Source organism: Trachemys scripta, chromosome 3, assembly GCF_013100865.1.
Source record: "Trachemys scripta elegans isolate TJP31775 chromosome 3, CAS_Tse_1.0, whole genome shotgun sequence".
NCBI lineage: Eukaryota > Metazoa > Chordata > Testudines > Emydidae > Trachemys > Trachemys scripta.
Genome location: NC_048300.1, coordinates 57,600,921 through 57,626,902, shown reverse-complemented (window position 1 = coordinate 57,626,902; position 25,982 = coordinate 57,600,921). Strand labels below are relative to the sequence as shown.

Here is a 25,982-nt window from a genome sequence, read left to right as displayed (position 1 = left end):
GAGGCAGCCTGGATGCCTGTTCCTCATCACAAACCCAAGAACCCCAACTACTCTCCCAGGTGCCTGGAAGCTTGTGATGGGAGATGCTGGGGAGCTGAGGGAGCCTGGGATCAGTACTGGGCTCCTCACCTTGGGCCACCACTACACCACCATCTCCTCCCAGCTGTTTCTTCCTGGCTGTGCTGCAGCATGGGAGCCGCCGGAGCGGAGGCACAAAGGGCAGATGGATAATTGCACAATGGCCCCAAGTGGCCAGGAGGCACAAACCACAAGCCTGATGCCTGCCCATAGCTCAGCTGGATGGATGCGTGCCAGAGAACCCAGCTGAAATGCAGGCAGCTGCGAGAAGGCTGTCCAATGTGAGAGTTTCACAGGCCATACAGGACACCTGCCAGCCCTGTTTATTGTGGGCAGGGTTAAATTTTCCTCCCATCTCCCTCTTTTCATCACGTACGTAACCCAAATAAAACCACATTCCTCGGTAGTTACACAGAGTCCAGGCATGGTATGTAGGATCAGCTCCCTCATTCACACTCTGACTCAGAGTGTAATTCTACCCGTTTGCAAGAGAGAGGGGCAAAGTCTAATAGATATTGCACTTGCATAGTAACCTTTCATTCAAGGGGTCTTAGAGCACTATGTATCATCCATGTTTTACAGGAGTGTAAACACTAAGGCAAAGAGGTAAAGTGACTTGCTCAAAGATATCTGATGAGTCAGTAGCAATCAAATAGTAACTAGAATCATGGCCCCGCTCTAGCCACTAGACAACACTATCTCATAGCAGCAGGGATGCCACCACAAAAACTGACAGGAGCACATCCCCAAACTTTCAGGCTCAAGGCTGGTTAGGCCCTTTTGGGGAGAGCACTCAAAGGAAATCACCGGGTGTTACAGGAAGGTGTGTCTGAGTTTTACCCTTTGGAATCTTATCCCCACGAGTCAGAACTTAACAGTATCCCAGTCTGGTACTTCCCGTCATCAACTGCTAGGTGTTAAATAGCTGGAGCGTGCCATTGGGTGTGTACCTAGCATACACCTACCTATCAGGCTATGTTCAGACTTGGGTGCCTAAAGTTAGGCATGTGCAGTAAGCGGCCTGATTTTTCCTCAAGTGTCAGTCACCCCATCTTCCACTGATTTCTATGGGAGCTGCTGGTTCTCTGTACATTAAACTGCCGGAGGCAGAAAAGTGCTGTTAGGTCTTCTAGCCCATTCAATGGCCACCGTAAGATTGTTCCTACAGTTCTAATACAGTATTTATTTATTTGTTATCTACCTCCCATTCAGACATTGTGGAGTGAAAGATTTGGAGAGCGGTTGTGGGTACACAAGCATATCCATATGACCTTTTGGCTAGCCTTCCAAATGCTGATCTCTGTTCCAACATGCCTGTCTTTTTGACAGACTTTGCTCCCTCAAAGTGCAGTGTATTAACTTACAACTTGCTGTATCAGGGCCTCAGCTTTTTGGAACAAGACCAGCCTTGTCTGTGAATTACAATACAAAATGTATAGTGTTATAGAAATAAGACTCAGTTCCTTGATACCTCTCCCCTCCCCCCCAATTATGACTGGAGAAAACAACTTGTACATTTCATGTTTTATTGCAAAATATTAAAATAAATTACATTTGACACCGAGTTATCCAATATTTACATACATTGTGATTCCAGTGACAATCACCAAACAAACAAAGAACAAACAGATGTTGTATCTGTTCATGTGACGGAGTGACAGAAGAAGTGAGATCACCAGGACTGTACAGACTAAAAATCAGGGGCTCTTTTTCATATATAAGTTAAATGCATCAAATTAGTAGACTGAAGCCTAGAAGGCAAGAAGAGAATAGAAAAGATAGAGCTCTCAGGCTCCTATTAAGGTCAATAGGTTTCTGTATTACTTTTTTGTTTCTATTTTACTGAGAATGTTGGTATATTTTTTATCTGTACCACTCAAATCAAATGGAGAAAAAAAAATCATCTCTTATGCAGGATGACAAGGTGTTTGTCAGTAAGCACTGGTTTTGGTTTTATTTAAGTTTTGTGGCGTCCATTGGCAGCAATGGATTCACAGAAACCCCCAGCACTGGAAGAACACGGCTCTTTTTGTCTATTATTCAGCAGTTTTGTACCAATGTATCAGATTTGTTAGTCTGCCTTCCACAAAACACACACACCATTGAAACCCATTTAGTCACCCTCAAACCGGTCTAACTGTCATAAGACAGAGGGGAGAGCAAAGTGGAAGATGAGGCCGCTTTGTCTTTTTAATTTGGATGTAGGAACAACATTTCAAAACACAACATAAAGACCTGGTTGCAACTGCCAATGTCTTTTACAGCACTGGATCGTCTTGGCAAATGGAAATCAGGCATGAGAGGGGAAACCATGCTCAGATTTAATGGCCCAGAGGTGGCTGGAAATAGGTTAGCAGCTGGAAGGATTCCACCCCCACACCCCACATCTATATCTGCCATAAATTTGTTTTTTTTATTAAAGTTAGCAGCTGACCCACATAATCCCACCTATAAAACTGAAATGATTGAAGAACAAACCCCAACAAAATTCTAAATGGTGGCAAATAGTAAATTTAAGTTTCCTTGAACTACTTCACATTTTCCCCAAGCAGCATCTGGGAAATGAAACTAGCTATAGGCACTTTTATGTTGAAGAGCTAAAACACTGGACACACTTCTGATTCATTACATGAGAATCAAAGGGCAAGAAGACAATGCTAGTTAATGCCCCAGACTGTTGCTTTTCTTAAAATGTGGAAGACAGGGGACAAAGAGGGCTGGCTGGCTGGCTGAGAACTCAAGCAATTCTGAGATGGCCCCAGATCTGAAAAATACTTTCGGGGGAGGGAGAGAAATCACCTCTTTGGTTTTGTGCTGGCCCTCTACAATGTACCAATTAAATCCCATTTAATTGGTGCATAGGCCTTGTGCTGGCCCACTGCAAAGAGGTGAATTTTGCCCAGTAGCGTTACAGTAAGGCACGTGAGTAGGTTGTCTTGAGTGAAATGTGTTTATGTCTCAAAAAAAGAATTCTGCATTTAGTTCCAGGAAAGTTAATCAGTACCTGAAAATCTATGGTGTTTATAATGTAGACTTTTATATTCTATGTCAGGAAGGTCCAAATGAGGGCCACGTCAGCAGCTTGGCAGAAGGCAGAGAGCTGCACCTTACTTGATAACATGAAACAGATTACATCCCTCCACATCTTTAAAGACACAGCTACAGTTTGATATGGAGATCGTGCAACAGTCAGAGCAGCCAAGAGACGTGTCTGGGTCATGTAATTTCTGTATGAAAGAGGAGCCACATTCTAAAGCTCCATGGACCACACTTTGGCTGCTCCTCTTCTCTACTGAACAGAGAATACCAAGCTGGACTTGCTTTCTCCATCTTTTTCAGTGTGCCTTTCTCCCTTACCCTAACCCTGCAGTTAACGGTCACTAAAACTTTGATCTTTGTGTCAACAATGGAAGACAAACTGGAGAACAAGACTAGTTTTTTGGAGTGTTTTGTTTTGTTTTAAGTAATGTGCATTTCTTTAATGAGAATATTAGACCTGCCACAGTAAAAGTCACACCTCTATAAATGAAGCACTGCCTCCCATTTCTTATGGTTGAAGGGGGGGGGGGGGGAAATCACCCAAAACCCTCTACACAAGGAGGCATACCTGAGGGGCTTGGAGTCATGATGAAAGGCTGTGAAAAGAAAACCTATTAGAACTCATCAAAACCTTTCTAGTACAGACACTCATTCATTCCAGCCTGTTGCAAATCTGATCACTTAGTCACCAAGATTCCAAAAAGCAGTAAAAGTATGAAATTACACTTTGAGTTAGATTCTCTCTTCAGCTATAATATTGTAAAGGTGGAATAACCACTGCAACCAATTAAGTTAATTCCACATTTTTGCCAACTTTTTAACAGAGCAGGATCTTGCCCTTTGTTACAATTAAGTTACACACCTTCATGAACATAATACAAGTTTCCATAGAGTAATCAATACAGACATTCCTTGTTTTACAGTAGGTGGCTTCAAAACTTCTTGTCAACATGATATCTAACTGGAGTTCTGGGTTCCCACAGTTTCTCCTCCTAATATGTAAGGAGACACCCATGATTCAAGCAGTGGCCAATATTTACAGTTATTAGTAAATTTAGTCATTCAAGATTAGTATTACAAAATTCCACACAATCCTTCTCACCGAGTTCTAGAGGTAGCAATATTTACCTCTCTCCTTCCCAAATCCATATATTTCAGTTTTAACTGTTCTCTGAACTTTCAAAATTTCTAGGGCATCTTGGAATGATTTAGATACTGTAAAACAAAAACAAAAGCTTGCCATTTTAAGTCCAAAGGTCTTGACAATTCTCTGTTCTAAAAATACTTTGGATACTGGGACACTGTCCTTTCCCCTCCCCCAGCACACCCTCCTCCGCAGTGTCGCCAGTACCCAGAGTAGCAGCACCTCTTGCCAACATGTAATCAAGAGCTCACTTGAAAGAGTTTTACATGGTGTATGCGTGGATATCTTTTTTTTTTAAAAAGGGAAGGAAAACATATTACCGTTTTCTTTTTACTCAAAACATTGGGGGTTAACATTAAAAAACAGCCCACAAGCCCCACAACCAACCAAAAGCTCTAATTAGAGGCAAGTAGTAAAATTTTCAGATGTGCCCAAGCGACTTAGGAGCCCAAGTCCCTTTTTCAAAAGTGACTCAGACTCCTAAGGGCTTGTCTACCCAGAGTTAGCATGAAGCAAGCCAGGGTATAAATCTACAGTGCCCTTGCTTGGTGCACACTAACTGGTCAAGTGGACCCTGCTACAACACACAAAGTTCCACAGTATGCTTTCATATGGGAATATGTCAAAGCACACTAAAGAGATTTTAGTGCATGGTAGCAGGGTCCACATGGTCAGTTAGCATGCAGCAAACTAGCGCACTGTCGATTCACTTTCTTATCTGTTGTGCACTAATCCTCTGAGTAGACAATCCCTAAGTCATGGGCACGTCTGAAAATTTTACCCAAGTCTACCTTTACACAACCTTCTTGGAAGTGTGTTAGAATAACCATTGAATACCCAAGTGGGTCATGCTTTTAAAAATACCATATTCAAAATGTGACTGTTTTTAAAACCATCTCAACTTCAAGTCTAATCTGAAGTATCAAGTTGGGGAGGTACAGCAAGAGTTTCTGAACCAGAGATAGTGATCATACTGTACAGGTTTCTGTAGCAGCTCTTCAGGTCCCTTTGACAGGCATTGCAACATTCAGACAGAATCTGATACCCAAAAGGTGATTTTACTCAAAAAGACAGTTTAACTAAAACTTCATCTGTACAGACAAAGTGTATTCAAGTATTTTCTCTAAAATATGGACAGTGGAAGGACACTTTCCATGTAAAAAGTCTGACATATCCTTTGTGCTCCTCTTTACTTTGATCATGGTGGCTTCCTCTCCCCCCCCTGCACAGTTCTTGGCTGCTGGACACAGTGAACGTTAGCCACAAGTGTTCATGCCCCTAAGGATGATTTCATCCCAGGTAGGTTCTGGTTTGCTAATCAGGCTCTCTTTAAGCCAGTTCCTTCGGCGTTTTTTTTAATTTAATATTTTTGTTCATAAATTCACTGTTCACCATTTACTAATAACACTGGCATAACCCAGACAAACACCATGGTAGCTCTGAAGCTTCTTTACTCACCTCAACTCTGATCTTAAGTACATCCTGCTATTCCAGTACCAAAGCTTCTCTTGGAGAGAGCCTACCAGTTATGCCACATCTAGTGGTAGCAAGTTGGTGATGTGTGGCTAGGATAAGACCTCACACTTATTTTCACTTGTGAGCTAGGCATGACTTGAATCCAGCTTTCCAGAGGTGAGAGGCAGTAATCTAACATGTTCTATATGCCTAAACCAGTTTGTCTGCAACTGTATAGTTTTACACCCAAATGAATTCTCCCATGAAAAGCACAATAAAAAACAAAACCAAAAAAAAAAAAAAAAACCACACCAACAACAACAAAAAAAACAGGTCCAGTGTAACAACTTTAGTCATTTCTTCCCACTTTCTGCAAGAACTAGACGCCCAAGAGGAAGCAAGATGCCTCAAGCTTTAAAATTGTCATCTTGTAACTGTTCTAACATAGACAAGCAAAGCTGATTGGACTCCAAAAAGCAACTGTTGATGACATTAAGACATAGGAGGTTTTTGGTTTGGGTGTTGGAGACAGGAGGTGCTAGCAATAAATCTGCCTTCCTCCTGCATAAGTTTTGAATAGACAGTATTAACCACCTTCAAAAAACCATTGCCAAAATGCGTGCTGCTTCACGTTGTAGCTGTTACATTGTTTACTGTGTTGTACACATTCATCAGTTGTTCATAAGGCACAGAAATCTCCGACTCATTACTGGTAAAGGTAGATTCATCAGAGGATGGGAAATTCACCAGTTTTTTGGGAGTCTCAGGTTCCTCTGCAAGATTGTCATCCATGGAGGACTTTGAAGTTTCCTCATCATCTGAAAGATCTTCCTCATCGTCTTCTTCCTCATTTACAAAATTTATATTGGCACTCTCAAAGATTAAGGGTCGGTAATCCCTGGAGTCCCAAGCTTCCCCTTCTTCCTCGCTGATTCGGTCCAGCTGGTTTATAAACACTGTGCCCTCCAGGGGGCGGTCTCCAGTGCGTTTGTCATTTAGGTGCCTCATAATGTGACCGTTTTTGAGTCCTAGGGAAATGTTGTCATAATCGAATGATTTGCTCTTTGTGTATGTCACCAGGGCATCCTTGTTGTCATTCTGGATATTTGGTTTGGAATTTTCTGCTTTAATCATTTTATCATTGCTTGTCTTCAGAGCCTTCTTCCCAATCTGCTTGATGAGATCATTGTAGGTCTCTTCCTTCTTGGAAAGGAAGCTGAAGATGTTCACATCCTTGGAGCTGCCCATCTGATGGGCTTTTTTAGAGGGAGAGTGATTTTCAAAGGACTCTTTCCTTTTTTTCCTCCGTTTCTTGATTGCTTTGTGGACTTCCACAAACATGCTGACCTTCCAATTGACAAAGAGTGAAAGCCAAGCTAGGCCCAGGTAAATCCATAACTCCACAAAATATCTGTAAAGGGCATGGTAGTTCACGTCCGGGTTTACACCTATAAAGAATTCAAAACAATAAAGGTTATATAACAAGTATATACAAAGTTTAAGGAAGTTTTAGTCTGGATATAACTTGAAATCCAGTGAAGAATCTTCAAGAGTTTGCAGACCACCATTTTCATACCTGCCTTCCAAGAGCAAAGTTGAAACAGAAAACATGTGGAGGTTTGCATTTAAACTCTCCTAGAATGAGCTACTGCATATGAATGATCTTTCTTTAAAAAAAAAGATTTTTTTTAAATGAATTAGGGAGAAAGGACAATCTAGTTATCAAAGCAGAGGTCAGTAATCAAGATTCTGGATTCTGTTTCAAAAACTCTCCTGGATGTTTTTGGACAAGCTATGCCCAAATTTTCAGGAGTGCCCTCTAATTTAGGGCATTGAACTCTCAATATCTTGGACTTAATACTCAGAGGTGCTGGTCAACCATAGCTCCCACTGACTTCAGTTAAGTTTTGAGCGCTTGGCACTTCTGGGGAACAAATACAACTCACTAAAGCAGAGCCTAGGTGGCTGAAGTTGGGCACCCAAGATTAAAGGTCACTCCTTAAAAATTAGGCCTCAACACCTCTGTGCCTCATTTTCTCCCACCTGAGAAACAGGGACAATGCTTGCCCCAGTGATGCTATGAGGCTTGTTTCTAAAAGTTTTGATTGCGCTAAGTGTGTGCGAGTGTGAGAGAGAGAAATACTTAACTCAGATTAGGATTATTGAGACAGGTATAAAGAATTCAATTGACTTTCTTGATGTCACCTAAAAGTTAGGGGCTCCGTGGTTTCCCAGCGCTTTGGCCTTACCCAAGACTTTTTCACTGATGGGGTTAGATCACAAGCCCTCTGGGTCACTCCCACATGATGAGACACTAGCAAAATCCTGTGGTTGCTAGGACCAGTGGACGCAAGGGCAGGCATGGAGCAGCGTCTCCCACTCCACAATGCTGAGACAATTCTCCTTACCTCCCCATGCCCACCTGTTTCCCACAATCTCTGCGGAGCACTGAGCTCAGGGTCTAGGACGTGCCATTTTGAGAAGTTGCAGGGCTAGCTCCAGAGTCTCTTGGAGTAGTGCTGATCTTTAATAAAAGCTTCAGTAATGCAAAAGCCTCCAGACGCACCCAGACCTCAGGAAGTTGAACACACACACCAGAGCACTGACATTTACACTGAAGACAGACACACCTCAGGCAATATACAAATAATAAAATAGGAAGTAAACTGACCAGCAACAAAGTCTCCAAATCCTATAGTGGTGATTGTGATGAATGAGAAATAGAGACCTTCAACGTAGTCCCAGCCTTCAGTCACCATAAAGACAAAGGGAGGAATGACCAGATGGACTAAGACTCCCCAGACAATGAAAATAGCTGTGCATGTAATTTGTGCCTTTCGCTGTGAAGGATAAAGAAAAAAATAATAATTCAGAAACACAAAAGTCAAGTTTTCTTCCACCTCAGTGCATTTTACAGTGTGTCCATAAATGTTAGCCCGAATGCTGAAGTCCATGAGCATATCACCAACCCCGCACAGTGGCTGCTGAAGCAAAAGATAAGGAGTGTTCTGGTAGTAAGGAAGGGGGTTGCAAAAGGCTAGTGGAGGTAGGGGCACAGTTGACAGAAGAGGAGCAAGTGATCAGTGAAGGAGCACTATGGGATTGACAGGAGATAGCACTGGAGGGTTCAAGAGAAAAAGGAGAGCCAGGGCATGTTACATGAATTAAACATGCAGTATTCTGAATTCCTAGGCTTCAGTTCTATCAAAGGGTTTGGGGAACTACACAAGCCACTCAAGCTGCACTAAGGTGTAGGTGACACCACTAACATCTTTGAGAGAACAACAGCGCTGTAATCCATATCAGCCTATTAATTCTCTATAGGCAAAACTCATTCTGATACAGAGAGGCAGAACGTGGCCCCCATAGCACTTAAGCTCTGTGCTGGAGAGATGGGATGTTGTGGCTGGAGTAGCCATAAAAGAGTGATCACCATACACACTGCAATTCATGGCACATGTGGAGAGAATTTTAGCACTTTCCTTCCCATTCTCCCCCAATGCCTTCACAAAACCCATTTACCTGCCTGTGTACATACATGTATTTCACCCTCAATAGTTTCCTGAACCTGCTTGGTTTTACTGCATTAACATTCAGTTATGTATACCGATTATACACATTTTTGTAACACTTTTGTAAATGTCTCCATAGTGACTACGATATTATCAAATGTTTGAATTGCCATATAACCTAGAAAAACAACAAAGAGTCTGGTGGCACCTTAAAGACTAACAGATTTATTTGGGCATAAGCTTTCGTGAGTAAAAACCTCACTTCTATGCATCCGAAGAAGTGAGGTTTTTACTCACGAAAGCTTATGCCCAAATAAATCTGTTAGTCTTTAAGGTGCCACCAGACTCTTTGTTGTTTTTGTAGATACAGACTAACACGGCTACCCCCTGATACTTGACCATATAACCTAGAGGGCCCAATCAGGGCCCCATTGTGCTGTACAAACTCCAGTGGTCACGGATCCTGCCTCTTACAAATTTACAACAGGGCTGAGTCCTTTTCTCAGTTCAATCCATGTAATCCCATTGCAGAATATGGGCCTTAAAAGCCAAGTACACTACCCTGATTAGCAGAGAGCTGAAGAACTAGAAGTTCAAGTCACACACCAACCACACCCTGCAGGAGGAAAAACAAGCAGAAATCCATACCAGGCTTACTCCTCGCTTTGTTAGGAACTGGCCCAGCCTCTTGGCACGCCCACCAAAGAACTTCCCCAAAGCACTGATCCATGTCAAGCAGAGAGGAACTCCGAAAAGCCCATAAAATATGCAGAAGACACGTCCAGCGGGTGTCTTAGGAGCAACATTTCCATAGCCTGAAAGAGATAAAAGACCATTTTCACAGATGCCAATTCAAGGCAGTTCAGCATATACATAGGGAGTTGTTCCCTGACATCTGCTGTAGGAGAAGCCCCAGGTAAGACGAACATCTACGCCTTGCCCTGGTATTTCTGCAGATAAAGGAAGCCTGGTAGTGAAGAAGTGGAGGAAAAGTTGTGATAGAGCAAGCTGCCTTGGTCAGGGCTTTGGCCCTCTGATAGCAACTGAGGTGAGCAGATATTCTGAGCACAGTCCCAGGAAGGACAACTAGTCCGATTTCTAACCCTCTGCTAGAATTTTCTTGTTTAAACCAGTTTTTGCTTTCTTGAACTTTTTACTGCAAGTTAAAGAACAATTAAGTCTTTTTTTTTTTCAAAAGGTTTTTAATAATAGTAACAAGCAGAACACGATGCTGTATTTGGTTTCGCAGTAAGGTTTCCATCTCCCCTGGTCAATTTGTGTTTGCAAACACTGTGTGTGTTCCTTGTCAGAACAAAAACAACAAACAGTGCCCCTGATGTTTTCCTGCATCTTGCAGGGTTCTCTGGACATATCAGCAAAGACCTTCTGCAAAAGCAAAGGCAGATTTTTGCAAAGGGGTAGCAGCTGATTTTGCAAGTCCTGCAACAGTCTGTCTGCATATCCGAGATGAGGAATAAGCCTTACAGTGCAATAGGATTCCACACGAACACATCAGCAGTGAGATTAAGGAGAGTTCATCAATTCTGCCCAGGTTTCTCCAAGAAATACAGGAGACAAACAGGAAGGCCTTCTGATCTGTCTCTTTCACTAATGACAATGCATTTATCGACAGCTTGTTTGGGAGTGTGTGGGATTGTATGGGATAGGAGAGTTCCACACATGCATAAGATTTTGTGAATGTGCCAAGCCCCAAAGAATATTCCTTTAAGTTAAAGGCAACACTCTATGCTAAATTTATATCACACAGACTTACAAGCATAAGCCTTGATGTGAACTAAGAACACATTAATCCCACCTTGTCAGCACACAGGATTGTAACTACTCTGAAATACATAATAGAAATGTTTCCCTTGCTAAGATTTGAGTTCTGTGGACACAGAAACTGAAAAACTGTCATCGCCTCACCAAATGTGTCTTAACGATGCATTTTCTAAGGTTTTTATTGATTTGTATACACTTCCTGTAAGCCTTTATCTTCCTTCAGTGGACAGCCAGTTGGACAAGAGAGGGTACCAGCCCATTGGACTTAAAGGCTAGGAGACTTTACATGCTAAATACCCACCGATTGTTGTGATTACTGTAGCAGCAAAGATGACAGCATTAGGCCAATTCCAGTTGTTGAAGGTGTTGTTCCCAGTGATTGCAACCCCTTGCCCAGCAGCATCTGACACCACCTACAAGGAAACAATTTATAGATAAAATCATCTGGACATAATGCCCAACACGAAGCATGAAGTAGAAAGTTATACCCGTCAAGACTTCCCCTTAGTTCAACCTTGAAAAATGGTAATGAAATTTTACTGGACACCAGGCACAAAGTTTACTCACACATCCTTGCTAAGACTGGGGGAAGGGGGAAAGAAGGAAACACAACCAACCATATGAATGGCCATAGTGGGTCAGACCAATGGTCCATCTAGCCCAGTATCCTGTCTTCCGACAGTGGCCAATGCCAGGTGTTTCAGAGGGAATGAACAGAACAGGCAATCATCAAGTGATCCATCCCGTCATCCATTCCCAGCTTCTGGAAAACAGAAGCATGGTTTTGCATCACTGCCCATCCTGGCTAATAGCCATTGATGGATCTATCCTCCATGAACTTATCTAGTTCTTTTCTGAACACTATTATAATCTTGGCCTTCACAACATCCTCTGGCAAAGAGTTTCACAGGTTGACTGTGTGTTGTGTGAAGAAATGTTTCCTTTTGTTTAAATCTGCTGTCTTAATTTCATTGGGTGACCACTAGTAGTTCTGTTATGAGGAGTAAATAACACTTCCTTATTCACTTTCTCTATACCAGTCATGATTTTATAGACCTCTATCCTCTCCCCGCTTAGTCGTCTCTTTTCCAAGCTGAAGAGTCCTAGTCTTATTAGTCTCTCCTCAGATGGAAGCTGTTCCTTACCCCAATCATTTTTGTTGCCCTTTTCTGTACCTTTTCCAATTCCAATATATCTTTTTTGAGATGGGGCAACCAGAACTGCAGACAGTATTCAAGGTATGGGCATACCATGGATTTATATAGAGGGAATATGATATTTTCTGTGTTATTATCTATCCCTTCCTTAATGATTCCCAACATTCTGTTCATTTTTTTGACTGCTGCTGCACATTGAGTGGATGTTTTCAGAGAACTATCCACAACGACTCCAAGATCTTTCTTGAGTGGTAACAGCTAATTTAGACCCCATCATTTTATATGTATAGTTGGGATTATGTTTTCCAATGTGCATTACTTTGCATTTATCAACACTGAATTTCATTTGCCATTTTGTTGCCCAGTCACCCAGTTTTGACAGATCCTTTTGTAGCTCTTCACAGTCTGCCTGGGATTTAACTATGTTGAGTAGTTTTGTATCATCTGCAAATTTTGCCACCCCAGTGTTTACCTCTTTTCCCTGATCATTTATGAATATGTTGAACAGTACTGGTCCCAGTACAGACCCCTGGGGGACACCACTATTTCTCTCTCTCCATTTGAAGGGGGGGGCAGGGCTGCGCATTCCAGCGGATCAAAGCAAGTTCAATATAATGCGGTTTCACCTATAACGCGGTAAGATTTTTTGGCTCCTGAGGACAGCGTTATATCGAGGTAGAGGTGTAGTTTCAACCAATTTGCCTGGTACTGAAGTTAGGCCTACCGGCCTATAATTGCTGGGATCACCTCTGGAGCCTTTTTTAATAATTGGCATCACATTAGCTATCCCCCAGTCATCTGGTACAAAAGCGATTATAAATGACAGGTTATATACCATAGGTTAGTAGTTCTGCATTTTCACATTTGAGTTCCTTCAGAACTCTTGGTGAATACCATTTGGTTCTGATGATTTATCACTGTTTATCAATTTTTTCCAAAATCTCCTCTAATGACACCTCAATCTGGAACAGTTCCTCAGATTTCCCCAACCCACTAATGAAAATTTTCTTGCCTATTTAAACGTTTCTCCACACAAGTAGAGTTTTGCATAACATGTCTTTGTATTAACTGAGCTTATTTGAATGCTAAATGTTTGTTTATAATATTTTGTGGTGGGATCAATATTTTTGCTTTGCAGAGCTAGCAAATCAAAAGCCTAGCAAATCATCAGCGCAGGCCTAGACGGCACTGAAGATTCATGAAGAATCCTCACATTTGTGGGGACGATCTTTGGAGGTATTTTAGCCTAGTCCAGCGTTTCCCAAACTGAACCACAGGGAGGTTGCACTGGAAACAACACCTAAGCCCAGTGGCAACAGATAATTTGTATAGAAGTTTATAAAGTTTTAATTAATTAATGCATCTGATCACAGTTCTGATATATACTTGAACCTTCCTCACTAGAAATAGTTGGTTACTCGGTTCACTCTTATGCCCTGTCTACTCTAGCGAGCTTACAGCAGAAACAGCTGTACCAGTATAGCTGCGCTGCTGTAAGATCACTTATGTAGCCAATCTATGCCGACGGGAGAGAGCTCTCCTGTCAACATAGTGCTGTCCACTTCCACAGCACTTCTGTTGGTGTAACTTATGTCACTCAGGGGTGTGTTTTTTCACACCGCTGAGCAACATAAATTATACCAACAAAAGTGGTAGTGTAGATATGGCCTTCGGATATGTCTTCACTAGACTTTTGATTGCAATTAATTCGAGGTAGTTAACACAGTTGGAAAAGCTGGCACGCATTCTCCCCACACATTTGATCCTGACTATCAATGTTTGTTCTTTACCCTTAATTGGTAATTAGCTCAATTAATTAATTCAAAAGTCTAGTGAAGACAAGCCCTTAATAGAAATCCATAACTGATTAGTTAGTCCTCACTCTTCAATTCAAAATGCAATTTAGGACTTCTCAGGTTGCACTCCCGGCACTTTTAATGTAGTCTAAACTAAGCACAGAGAAATGATCTCTTCTAGGATCAGAGACAACACATTGTATACTGTGTGTTCTGAGGAGAAGGCTCTCCTTACACTGGCCAACACTATGCAGGTAAGTCTCTCTCTCTCTCTCTCTCACCCACGCACCTACCCTTCTGACCTTGCCAATGTGGATCAGATACTGTACTTAGCACAGAGACCCAAACCCAATTAATAAACACACAGCACTAATTAAATAAATATAATAAAACCCAGGTTATTTAATTTTGAGCCCTAATACATACAACTACCCTTCCTACAACAACATTGTCCTCAAAGTGCATTTATTGGGTATGTGGTGGAGAAACACCATTTTAAAAAAAAATTTAAATGCATGTCACTATTGGAGCCCATTTAGAGATAAAAAGAAGGGAGCTTTGGAGTCTGGATGAAGGAACTACAGAGCTCTCTACCGGGGAAGCTTGTGTACAATATTTGTTGTAGGCTAAAGGCTATAGCTAGAGGCGCAGGTAGAAAATGGGCCTGGCCTGCTGAGGACTGTTATCAGTTGATAGAAACAACAAAGATGGGTGTTGCTGTAGGCAGATTTGTTGAAGCCGTAAGTGCCCCTAGAAGGGGCAGGTGTTCTAGACACAGCAAAGCTGGGGGAAGAAAGCTTCCATTAACCTAGTTACTGAGGCCGGAGTTCCTACAGTGATAGACAAACCTGTTCTTTCATTGTAGGAAGTATTTGCGCTATGGTGCCACAGTTAAGCTGCTTAGCCCACACTATAGACATGGCCTAAGTCTTTCAATTGCAGCAGCCAGGCAGGTCATACGAAATAGAAATACAGAGCCGAATGCCAGCTGACAGCCCATACGCTATGCATAGGCATGCTGAGCAGGAAGGACTGGTATAAACTAGGGTTACCATACCTCCGTATTTTCCTGGACATGTCTGGCTTTTTAGTTCTTAAATCGCCTTCCGGGAGGAATTTTTAAATATTTAAAAACGTTCGGGAAAATACAGACGTGTGGTAACCCGAAGTCCAAAGTCCCGGGGCTGGCGGCGCTTCCTGGGGAGGCTCCCAGCACCCACCCGTGGGCAGGAGCCTGCAGTGTGGGCGGACCCTAGGCACAGAGATGGAGGGGGTCTCCGCATGCTGCACCGGCTCCCTCCTGCCCAATCAGAGCTGTGGGGGCAGGAAAAGTGCCAATGAGAGCTGCCGGAGCCGCGGAGCAGGGCTTGCGGCGCGCAGAGAGTCCTCCCTCCGCCGCCCCCTGACTCATCCCCAGGAGCCAGAGGAAACTGCCGGATGCTTCCCGGGAACCACCCCAGGTAAGCACCACCGGAACTCCCCACCTCGCCCCGCAGCAGGTCCCTCTGGCTCTTAGGTTCGGGTTGGGGGTGGGGTGGGGAAGGAGGCTCTCTGCATGCTGCTGGCGCCTGCAAGTCCTGCTCCACGGCTCCGGCAGCTCCCATTGGTGCTTTTCCTGGCCAATGGGAGCCACAGAGCTTGTGTTTGTGGCCGGCGCAGCACGTGGAGACCTCTCGGCTGCCGCTGACCCTAGGAACCAGAGGGACCTGTGGCAGGAGGGGTGAGTAGGTGAGCGGGGCGGGGTGAAGAGGTGAGTGGCGAGGGACCCAGCGGCAGGTGGGCAGATGGGGGTGAGGAGGCAAGAAGCGGTGAGTCAGCGGCAGGCAGGGGTTCTTGGGGCGGGCATGGGGGTTTCTGGCAGGGGAGTGAGGAGGTGAGTGGCAGGAGGTGAGCAGTGGATGGTGGACTGATGCAGCAAGCCAGCGGCGGACCAGGGGGTGAGGAGGGGTACGGTGGCTGGGCTGAGCAGGGAGGGGGCAGGACCTGGGGGCAGAGTGGGGGCGGAGCGTGGGTGGACTGTGGGCGGGGCCGACACCCCCTGTGGAGGAGTGTCCTCTTTTTTGAATGTTCAAATATGGTAACCCTAGTATAAACTAAGGTGTCAGTTTAAACCAATGTAGTTAAACTGCGTGCATGGACACTTCTTTGATGCAAGAATGGCGTTTCTGTTTAGTTTAAGTCAGTTGGGAATAGGTTTAAGTTGAAGTGAAATAAGCTGATATGCACCAAGATCAGCGAATGTCCATACAAGGCTTTGTACGAGTTAAAGTTCAACAAGTGCGCTTTCTCTATGTAGACAAAACCTCAGTGAAATCCCAAAATGAGGAAACCCTTGGGACAGATGAACAATTGCTTACACAACCCTCTGATCTCTTTTTTGGGGGGGGGGGGCGGGGAGGGAAGGGGAGGGAATCCGCGAGACCGGCAGACCTCCTGCAGGCATGCCGCCGAAGCCTGTCTGACTGCCGCCCTCGCAGGGACCAGCAGGGCGCCCCCCGCGGCTTGCTGCCCCAGGCATGCAACTTGGAGTGCTGGTGCCTGGAGCCGCCGCTGATCATACCAGCATGAAATAAAAACAAAGAGCTGAAAAAATAAGTTAATTTTGGTGCAGAGGGAAAAATATGTAGCAGTTTTCTAAGCAGAGTGCAACTTCTTGACCATTTGGAAACAATTATGTCTTTTTGACATCAGCAGAGAATTCAAGCGGACACCAATACCATTAAACAGCAAATAAACTTCTGCACAAAGTGTGTTAGGCTGCTAAAATCTTTTTGAATTCAAATAGATTGTGTCAGACATCGCCATCTTTGCCATTCCCCACTCAAGTATACAATTTCCTAAACTCCTGGAGTTATTACTAGAATCCAAGAAAGGGAAGAAACTAATACATCTTTCAATGATATCAACTGGAATATGAACTTGAAGGCAAAAGATCATTCCGACATAATCAAGGTGACAAAGTTCTCTCTTTTTCCAAGGTACTTCCCCAGGATAAAATAATGCTCCAATGCAGCTTCAGGTTTCCTTCAAGGACATCTTTACTGTTAACTATTAATGACCAACTTGACTGAGGATTTACCAAAGGTCGAAGTGCCAGTCCAATAACTTTCTCCCCTCTGCCCAAGGCTGCGTATACAGGAGGTTATCCAGGCTAATGTTTAAAGAGTTTTAGACACATGTTCCACTTAGATTGTCAATCAAAATAAGGATATGACTGTATACAAGAACAAAAGAGCACTAAAAAAAAAAATAAAAAATTAGTTTGCAGGAAGAAAAAAAGAGTAAGAAAAAACAGATATTATGGATGGATAGATGGATCTCTCTCCCGACATCTTCCTTTTCTGGTAGTATGGAAAGGGGAGGAAAGAAAGCTTAGATAGAAAAACAAGAATGTGTAAGAAGGCTGAGCCTTTCCAAACAACCAAACCATACACGCATATACTTTGGCTGTGCCTACATCAGCATTTTCCCTTCAAATTTCCCATCACCACAATATCAGCACAGCTCCAGTGCTAGCAAAGATGAGTGTGTCACTAAAGACAAGCCACCTGTATTTTAACTTTCTGGCTGTCTGATTATGCTCAGAGCAGGTCTTTAAGGCGGTTCAAAGGCAGCCGGCGGGTCTGTCTCAACTATTGCCAGACCTGCTGTTAGTGCAGTGGTCAGAAATTTGAATAAAAATGGTATTGCAGACAAGACCTTTGGGTCAGTGTAAAGGGGACAAAGGAGAGCATGCACCCAGCCCTCCGAGAAAACAGCAAGAGAATGGTGGGGGCCCGGATGAAGAACACAACTGTCGAATGACAAGCAAACTTGGCCACAGTACCCCCCAGGCTTGTCTATGCCATTAATCAAAGGCACCCGACCATGTTAAATTACAACTATGCAAACAGTTGGGCCCTGCTTGTGTGAATAGGAGTGAGCCATACCATAGCCAGATATACAAAAAGCATGCCGCTTTAGCCCCAGTTTTTAAACTTTTTAAAAAAAGTAGACTTTTACATTTTGTCTGTGCAAATAAACCTGTACCTGGCCCACGGCTTCCCCCTCCCCTTTTTAAACAAACCAAACCAAAAACATGTAACATAGTTATGGTCACATCCACAGCAATAAGATGCAACTTTGTTAAACAAATGTGGTCAATTTTGCAACACAGCAGGCCTCTACAACCACAGAATACCATTCAGGAGCAAATGGACACTTTATTTTAGGAAAGTCTGGTCGCATATACATTAGGGGGAAAAAAATCCACATTACATCTCCCCTCACAAGGGAGAAAAAAAAATTGACAATGGTCACACCCTGTCTCCTGTTTAGACACCTGCAGTGATTTTCTGGCTCATCTCCCATCCAGGTAAGCTCTTTAATTGGAGTGTTATGGCTGTAACTAGCACAGCATTATCTGAAGATAAGTCAGTACATTCAAAATTTTAATCTGCCCAGATAAGGCAGAAGAATGAGATGTACATAAAAAAAATCTGCTTTGTTACAGCAGCAATAGGTTTTGGCCAGGTAATGCCTGTTATCGCTCTGTCCTTTGGCACAAGGCTGATTGAATGTCAGTGCAAGTAGAACACCCGCTAAGAAATACTACAGTAAGAGTTAAGGAATACGAGAGGGTTGTATGAACCATATGAACCAGTCCCCATTAACCCTTTAGGAATCATCGCTTTTTTTTATTTTTATTTTTTTAAAGTAAACTTGTATATGTTTGGAAAGGAATGGCTGGGCCAGGTTACATAAGCAACAGAAAAGGAGATTTCCTGTGCATTAGCCAGGCAAGAGAGCTGAACATGGTAGGTAACTACAGGGATGCTACAAGCCAGAATAGTTCACCCTGCCCAAGAGGCACTTTATTTCTGTCTGGAGAGGACAGCAAGAAATCACTTGGCCCAAAGATTAGATCCCCCTTTAGATTAGCTGCATTTCCTCTCTTCCCATAAACCCAGTCAAGTCATGCTGGCAGATTTGATCAAACAAGCCAGTGGCAGTTGCATAGATAATCTCTGCACATCCTTTCCTACATTTACCCATTAGATTCAGTGGCCTTTAACTTGCAATTTGTTTTCTATTGTACTCGAACAAAACAATTCTACAAGTTTCCCAGTTTCTGACTTTCATGGCATTTTAAAACTTTGCAGTGTGAACAATGATCTTGTCCTAATATGAAATAATTCTCTTTAGTCAGAGTGGGCCAGAGTAACCGAATCCTGTAAGCCTAGAATCAGCGCAGTCAGCTTTCATTATACTCTCACCCTGGCAGCACCATATTTACTCTATATGCCACAGTGGTCAGTACTGAATACTGCATTTGACAGCACACTCTATTGGTTAAAGCAGTGGTTGTGATGTGCCCTGTCAGTAGCCCTTTGCTCTGTCCCCTGCTCTGACCCAAACACTGAATGACCTTGGAAACGCTGGGCTTTGTCGACACCGGAACTTTGTAGGCAAAAAACTTTTGTTGTTCGGGGGCGTTAAGAAAAGCACCGGTGTGAACAATGCTTTGTTGGCAGGAGCGCTCTCCTGCCAACAAAGCTGCTGCAGCTCATTGCGGGGTGGAAGTTTTTTTTGGTCGGCAGAAGAGCTCTCTCCTGCCTACAAACAGCAGCTACACTGCGTGCCTTGTAGTGGCACGGCTGTAGCAGCACAGCTGTGTCGCTAAAAGGCGCATAGTATAGACAAAGCTTTACTTACTTCACTTCTCAATACCTTACATATTCCTCATCTGTGAAAATGAGGACAGCCCACAGTGGTGTTCCAAGGGGTTACAGGTTTTCAAAGTGCTTTAGAGACCCTCCAGTAAAAATATGCTAGACAAATGCAAAGCATAAGGTAAATGGAAACTAACTGATAATGTGTACAGTAACAGTATTGCTTCTTGGGATTGCATTCTATTCCTCAGCTGAAGTAGACTGTTTACCTCACAAACCCTCTGAAACATATGCTAAGCAGGCATCTAAAGATTTTTATGCCATCCTCAAATCCTTTTCCTGATCAACTACCTTCTACATAATATGCACTTAGTATTTGGCTCCTTTCCAGCAGACTCAGTTAATATTTACTGGCCCAAGTCACCAAAAAAGGCTCTGAATGCCCATAACCTGCTCATGTTTCTTTTCATTACTTGCTGTACCTCAGATTTTAACTAACATCTCATTTTTCATGCCTACATCCAGAGTCTTGAACATAAATTTAAAGATAGAAAACACTGTGGATCAGTTATCTAATCATGGGTACATGCAATACCAACAATTTAGCCAATCACAATAAAATGTCCAAAGGCATGGGGTTTGCATTTATAATCAGATGAAACTTTATACTGCCATTCCTCTTTCAGCAGTTTTTATTTTAACAGAATCCAGCAGCAACAGAGTGAAATAGCAGGAGACAAAATCGGCACCGCAGTCACGTCTTTGTTTTACTACATCCCATTTCAAGAGGGGAAGAGAGATCAAGTTAACAAATGAGGAAGGAGCCCCAGGGTGGAGGAAGAGCTAGATATGCTTGTACGGATGCATCCACAGGGTAACAATGGCTCAGTCCAAGGGGAGAGAAGTCTCCACATGTACCTACTGAAAGAGAACTTCCATCCCTCTTCTTTTTTGTCCCTGGTTGTCAGGGAAGTCTGTATAGTAAAAGCATTCATGTAGAGAGAACCTGAAGTGGGGTGCAATGGTAATGATGGAGCAGGCTATGGTGGAGGGAGTTACATTCGGGGGGAGGGGAGGAGTGGAGGGAATAAAATAAACTTACTTGGAAAGCACTTGCTCAGACCCCTCCAGAAAGTCCTATAGTAATGCAGGTGAGCATATGCACATTCCCAAGACAATAAGAGACTCAATCCCAATGTGTAGGGCAAAGGAGGTGAAAGCAATTCATGTTGCATTATCTCCATATCCAGTCACCTAGAGGCAGAGGCCTAGTCTATATTCAGAGTTGCACCAGTTTAACTCTAGGCGTTATTTATGGAATTTAATTAACATAAAATCAATATAAACCAGATTATTAACCTAAATTAAACAGAATTAAGAGTGTCGGCACATGATTTTGCACAATTTGAACTACATTGGTTTAAAGACACACCTAACATTAAACCTGTGCAACTACTGAATATGGGTAAGCCCAGAAACCAAGAGACAATATTAGAAGGCTGCAAAGCCCTTTGTATGCTAGTAAAGAATTGATAAGTCTTCGGCACTGAAAATAATTGGAGCTTAGATATTCAGCAGCTAGAATAGAATATGTTGACCTTTGCAATATTAAAGAAGAAACTGATTCACAGGTTCAGTTATTCACTAAGGCAATCTTCTTTTGGGAGATTCACAGTAAGTGTGAAGGAATTTAGGCACATTACATATGATGGAATTAAAGTCTGAAGATTTCAACAAACCTTGAGTGTATCAGTACTGGCGGACAGCATTCCCCACTTGTCCGTAGCAGACAGAAATCATTGTGTTAGTTTTTAGCAATGAATGTTTCATTTTATGAACTCTCACAATCTAGCCTTTGCTGTGTGGCGTGCAGTACTACAAAAAAAGGATTTAAAGCCAACAGAGCCCTTTTATGTACTGTGACCTGATACAGTATACAGGGTAAAATAAATATTCTCATCTGTAAACACTCTTGGGCTGGGGTGGAAGAGAAAGTGATTATCGGCTTTATCAAAGTGTAAACTTAGACATTAAACTGTTTTCTGCATTTTTCCTCTTGATTAAAAAGGTTACAACAGCAGGTCTGTGTAGCAAAAATGCAAGAATGGTGGCAAAGGGGGAGATTATAGCTCATGATTTCAGGGACAGCTGAGAAAGCTGCAAAGGAAGGAATCAAAGCACATGTAGCAATGTACAAAACAGCTGCATCCTTTTAAGACTCTCCTTCTACTTTTGTATATTTCTCCCAGTCATTTGGTATGAGGTAAGTTGTTCATGGTATGTGTGTAATGTATGAATTCTCAGGAATACAGAACAACGACTCCTTCCAGATGGATCTAAATCAGCAGGAAAGCACACATTTTTGGTTACTGCCCATCCCAGTTTTCCATCTCCAACATAATGACAGTATCATTGTGATTGTTCACTTGGCCCCTCAATCCTCAGCTGCTTGAAACATGCTGGCACATGATCAGGGTCAGTGTGCACAGCCAAGCAAGCGAGCCTTTCAGGAAGGCTCAGGCACTTGATAAAGTGTCTCTGGGACTCTGGAAATCAACAGGACTTAGGATGGTTGACCTTTCATTTCCCCTCTCTCTCTGCATTATCTGGGGCTGGAATATGATTTTGATGTTCGTCAGGATAACAGCCATGCCAGATGAGAAATTTTTTTTTTTTTTTTAGGAAAGTCCTGGGATTTCCTAGTTTGCTTTTGTGGGGAATGGTTTGTGACCTTTTTTTGTAGAAAGAAAAATAAGACAGGTTAACCACATTGTCTCAAGCTAACAAGCAACACCCTGGTGCCTTACAAACCTGTGAGTGTTTAACTGTCATTTATGATCTATGTAGAATGTAGTCAGGAGGAGTGTGGGGCAAAGCCTCCAGGATATGAGTCAGCAGCAGCATTCAATTGCACCTGCACGGGGGAAGGATAGTGAGTGATAAATCCAGTGAGAAAGAAATTCCAGTTTTTAAATAAGAGACATCCGTTGGCAGCACAAATTCAATTCCTGATCAACTGAGTGTGCTGTAAACAGATCCTCAGTTAGAGAAGATGCTTTGAAGGTGTCTCCTCCCAGCACTCGACTTCTAGGATATGCAGAGACCCTTGAATTCCTGTAGTAGTTTTATTCTTCCCCAAGAAGAACATTAGCAGGATCCCATCTAGCAGCAGCATATGATCATTGCATTGAATAGTTTATGACACAATGGGGCCAAAACCAGTAACAAACTGTTGAAATTTGCATGCAGAGGCTGCATTGTATTTCAATTAATCGGATGTCATCAAGATATAGGAATTAGGTGTTGAAAACTGCAAATAAGAATAAGTCTAATAAAACCATAGTCAACAATACCTGAATAACTAATTAGTAACACATATTTAATATCACTGGAGAGAGAGTTCCTCCTCCTTCACTAAGGGAAAAAAAATCCCAAAGAACAGGTGTTAGCTACACTGTTTACATTCCCAGATAACACATTTACACGTAGACAATACACTTTTTTTTTCTCTTGTAGTCATATACTGCCTTTAATAAAGGGCCGATTAAATGATATCGGCTAGCAACAATCATTTCAACAATTGTTTTAACTGATTTTTTTTATCTTAATAGATTCCCAATGCAGGCCAAAAGCAAAGTTAACTAAGTTTCAATTGCTCTTTTCCCAGTCTTATTCAATGTATAGCTTTGTGTACTACAGTGGGACACTAACAGGATTTTACTTTAGGGTGCATCAAACATAATCCAGTCATGTGTGTGTCAACATTTTAATGTACAATTCTGAAGTGTGCATGTGTGACCTGCTCAGCTTTCCTCAATCCTCAGAGGAAGGGGAATGTATTCTCTAAACAGGCGTCAAGTCAACATGATGTGACAAGTTTTAACAAGATGAGTGGCAACTTCCTGCTACCTTCACTAGCAATTCTTTTAAACAAACTACAGATATCTTTACAGGTAGAACATGAAGCTTTAATGAGCCCTTAGACGAGTCATATGCAATTTAGTTATCTAATATTTAACTCTTATCAAAATAAGATAAAAAATAAAAACAAAGAACTTTGGCTCCATGATACCCAACACCTGTAAGTTGTTAAGCTAAGAAGCTGCTCCTTTTCCATTTGCCCAGTCAGTTTTTTGGCTTTTCATGCTAATTATGCAACAGTGCAGCTCTGCACATATATATTTGGAGGATCCAAGTTACGCTAGTTGTACTTATTGCTCCTAACTTTACTCTGTTCACAACCAGGACTTAAATCTGAGCAAATTTCTCCTTACCTCATAGAGCCTCCAGCACATATAGAGCCTCCAGCTTCATATAGAGCTGTCCCTGCCTCCGAGTCTGATATTTAAAGCATGCAAGTAAATACATGCCTGGTTGTTGCTTTGCATATTGGTTTTGAAAAAGGACAACAAATCAGATATGATGTGGGAGGTGGCAGGCCAAACTATTTTTCTGCTGTTTTTACAGCCTAGATCTACCAATTAATCGCTCAGTATCTTCAGAATTCCCTTTGGGTTTTTAGAAACCACTAATGGGGATTTTTTGTTCCTTTCCTTCCCAATTTCTACTCCTCACAGTACTGCTCTATCAGCAGACTGGCTAGTTTTGGAAGGAAGAGAACCCCTAACCAGCTTGCACTGCACAGGACTTTAGAACCAGTCAGGTTCCAAGGAAAGCAATCAAGCATAGATTAGGAGGGGAGACTAAGGATCAGTGCTAGAGGTTCTTCCAAAAATCACTGATTAGCCAGAGAAAAAAAAAAAAAAAAAACACACACCACACCACACCATGGAACAGATTGTTCTAGCATAAATACATGAAGACCAAGATGACAAGCACAGCAAAGCATGTAAGATATTAAGACACCTAATGATGAGTTTTGATATGGCAAAAATATTCTTGCCTCAATGACTGCACCACCCACTCCTTGCCTTGAGGAAGGCCATGTTTAGTTCCAAAATAAAAATCAACATGGTTATCTAGAACAGGGGATTAAAAAAAGAAAAAAGAAAAAAAAGCCATGCTCTTGCAACACAAACATTAACATTATTGTGGCTCTGGTGAAGTTAGTTTAAGGGCTCTGTACAGGTGTGAAGAACAACTAAAGGAGATGACCAACAATTGACAAGGCTTTGAGTTTCAAGTGTATCTATTCTGGGTGCCCAAAACCACTATGATACATATCATAACTGGGCTAAGGGAGAGACAGATGTGAGTCAGTTGTCCAGGACTCCATCTTGCAGCCTCTGACTACATGAGCACTAGCCCCAGTAAAGTTACTGAAAGGGGTTCAGGATCAACCCCATACGGACATTGTTATTTGCATCTCCACTGAACTTTAGACCTGCTTGTGTAGTCTATAGACAACAAGCAGAAAACATAGGAAAGGAATCTCCTTTCAGTTCTACATCATTGTATTTGAAGAAAACTTTTGTTACTTCTTTGACTCTGACCAATACTAGCCATTTCTGGTTAATAAGTTACAGGTCATCCTTGAAGAGAATGACTTGTTCTGATAAGGGGTTGATTAACCAATCTTCTTTTTAAGGATCACCTATTCTGGTTAAATTGTAAACCTCTGACAAGAAACAAATGAGCAACCTCTCTAGACAAGAGAAAGTGAATGTTCCTGGTTATTACTGAGATTCCTGTTCACAACACTGATTCTCTGTGACCTGTCAGGGGAAAATGGATAGGAGTTTGTTTGGTTGAATCCCTCTTCAGAAATCAAGTACAATGATGCAACACCATAAATACAAAAAAAACCAGTGGATTAAGATTCTGCCTCTAGCCACTGTCTTTACTGCAGATGTCCCTGTTTCACAAGCGGAACAATCAAGTTCCTCTCTAACTGCAGCTGCTGGAACAGTCACAAATGAAATAATACGCTTGATACTCAGCACCCAGAACAGTTTCTGCTTTTAAAAATCCTCCCTCCCCCCAAAGCCATAATTTTTTTCTCCTTTCCATTGCTCATAAGACCCTCCCCACACCACAAAATTCTCATATAAACATACAGATAATTCATAGTGTGGTACAGAAGGGTCGAAAGCAGGGGTGGGGAAACTTTTTGGTCTGAGGTCCGCATCTGGGAATAGAAATTTTATGGCAGTCCATGAATGCTCACAAAATTGGGGTTGGGGTGAGGGAGGGGGTGAGGGCTCTGATTGGGGGTGTGGGCTCTAGGATGGGGTTGGGATGAGGAGTTTGGGGTGTAGGAGGGTGCTCTGGACTGGGGGTTGGAGGGTGTGGGGGGGGAAATCAGGGCTGGGGTAGGGGGGTGGGGAGAGGCTCAGGGGTTAAGGCTCTGAGTGACTGGCGACTTCCGGAGTGGCGCGTGTATGCGCTCTTATAAGGGGTGCCGCCAG

The 25,982-nt window shown here is 42.6% G+C and overlaps 1 protein-coding gene across 2 annotated transcripts in view; it reads right to left on the bottom strand.

Annotated features, from left to right (window-relative positions):
* Positions 1-1,596: 1,596 nt before the first annotated feature.
* KCNK5 (potassium two pore domain channel subfamily K member 5) overlaps positions 1,597-25,982 on the bottom strand; it is a 61,051-nt gene continuing 36,665 nt past the window's right edge. Inside the window, exons 2-6 of one of the 2 annotated variants that reach the window (XR_004645026.1) lie at positions 11,312-11,423; positions 9,877-10,043; positions 8,388-8,556; positions 5,720-7,164; positions 1,597-4,332 (exon numbers count right to left, since the gene is read on the bottom strand). Coding sequence is in view for 1 of the 2 variants with exons in the window: in XM_034764811.1 (XP_034620702.1) it covers positions 6,344-7,164; positions 8,388-8,556; positions 9,877-10,043; positions 11,312-11,423 (1,269 nt within the window). In the remaining variant the exon portion in view is untranslated. Of the gene's footprint in view, positions 7,165-8,387; positions 8,557-9,876; positions 10,044-11,311; positions 11,424-25,982 lie in introns of both variants that reach the window. The other variant, XM_034764811.1, reaches the window with a different exon arrangement.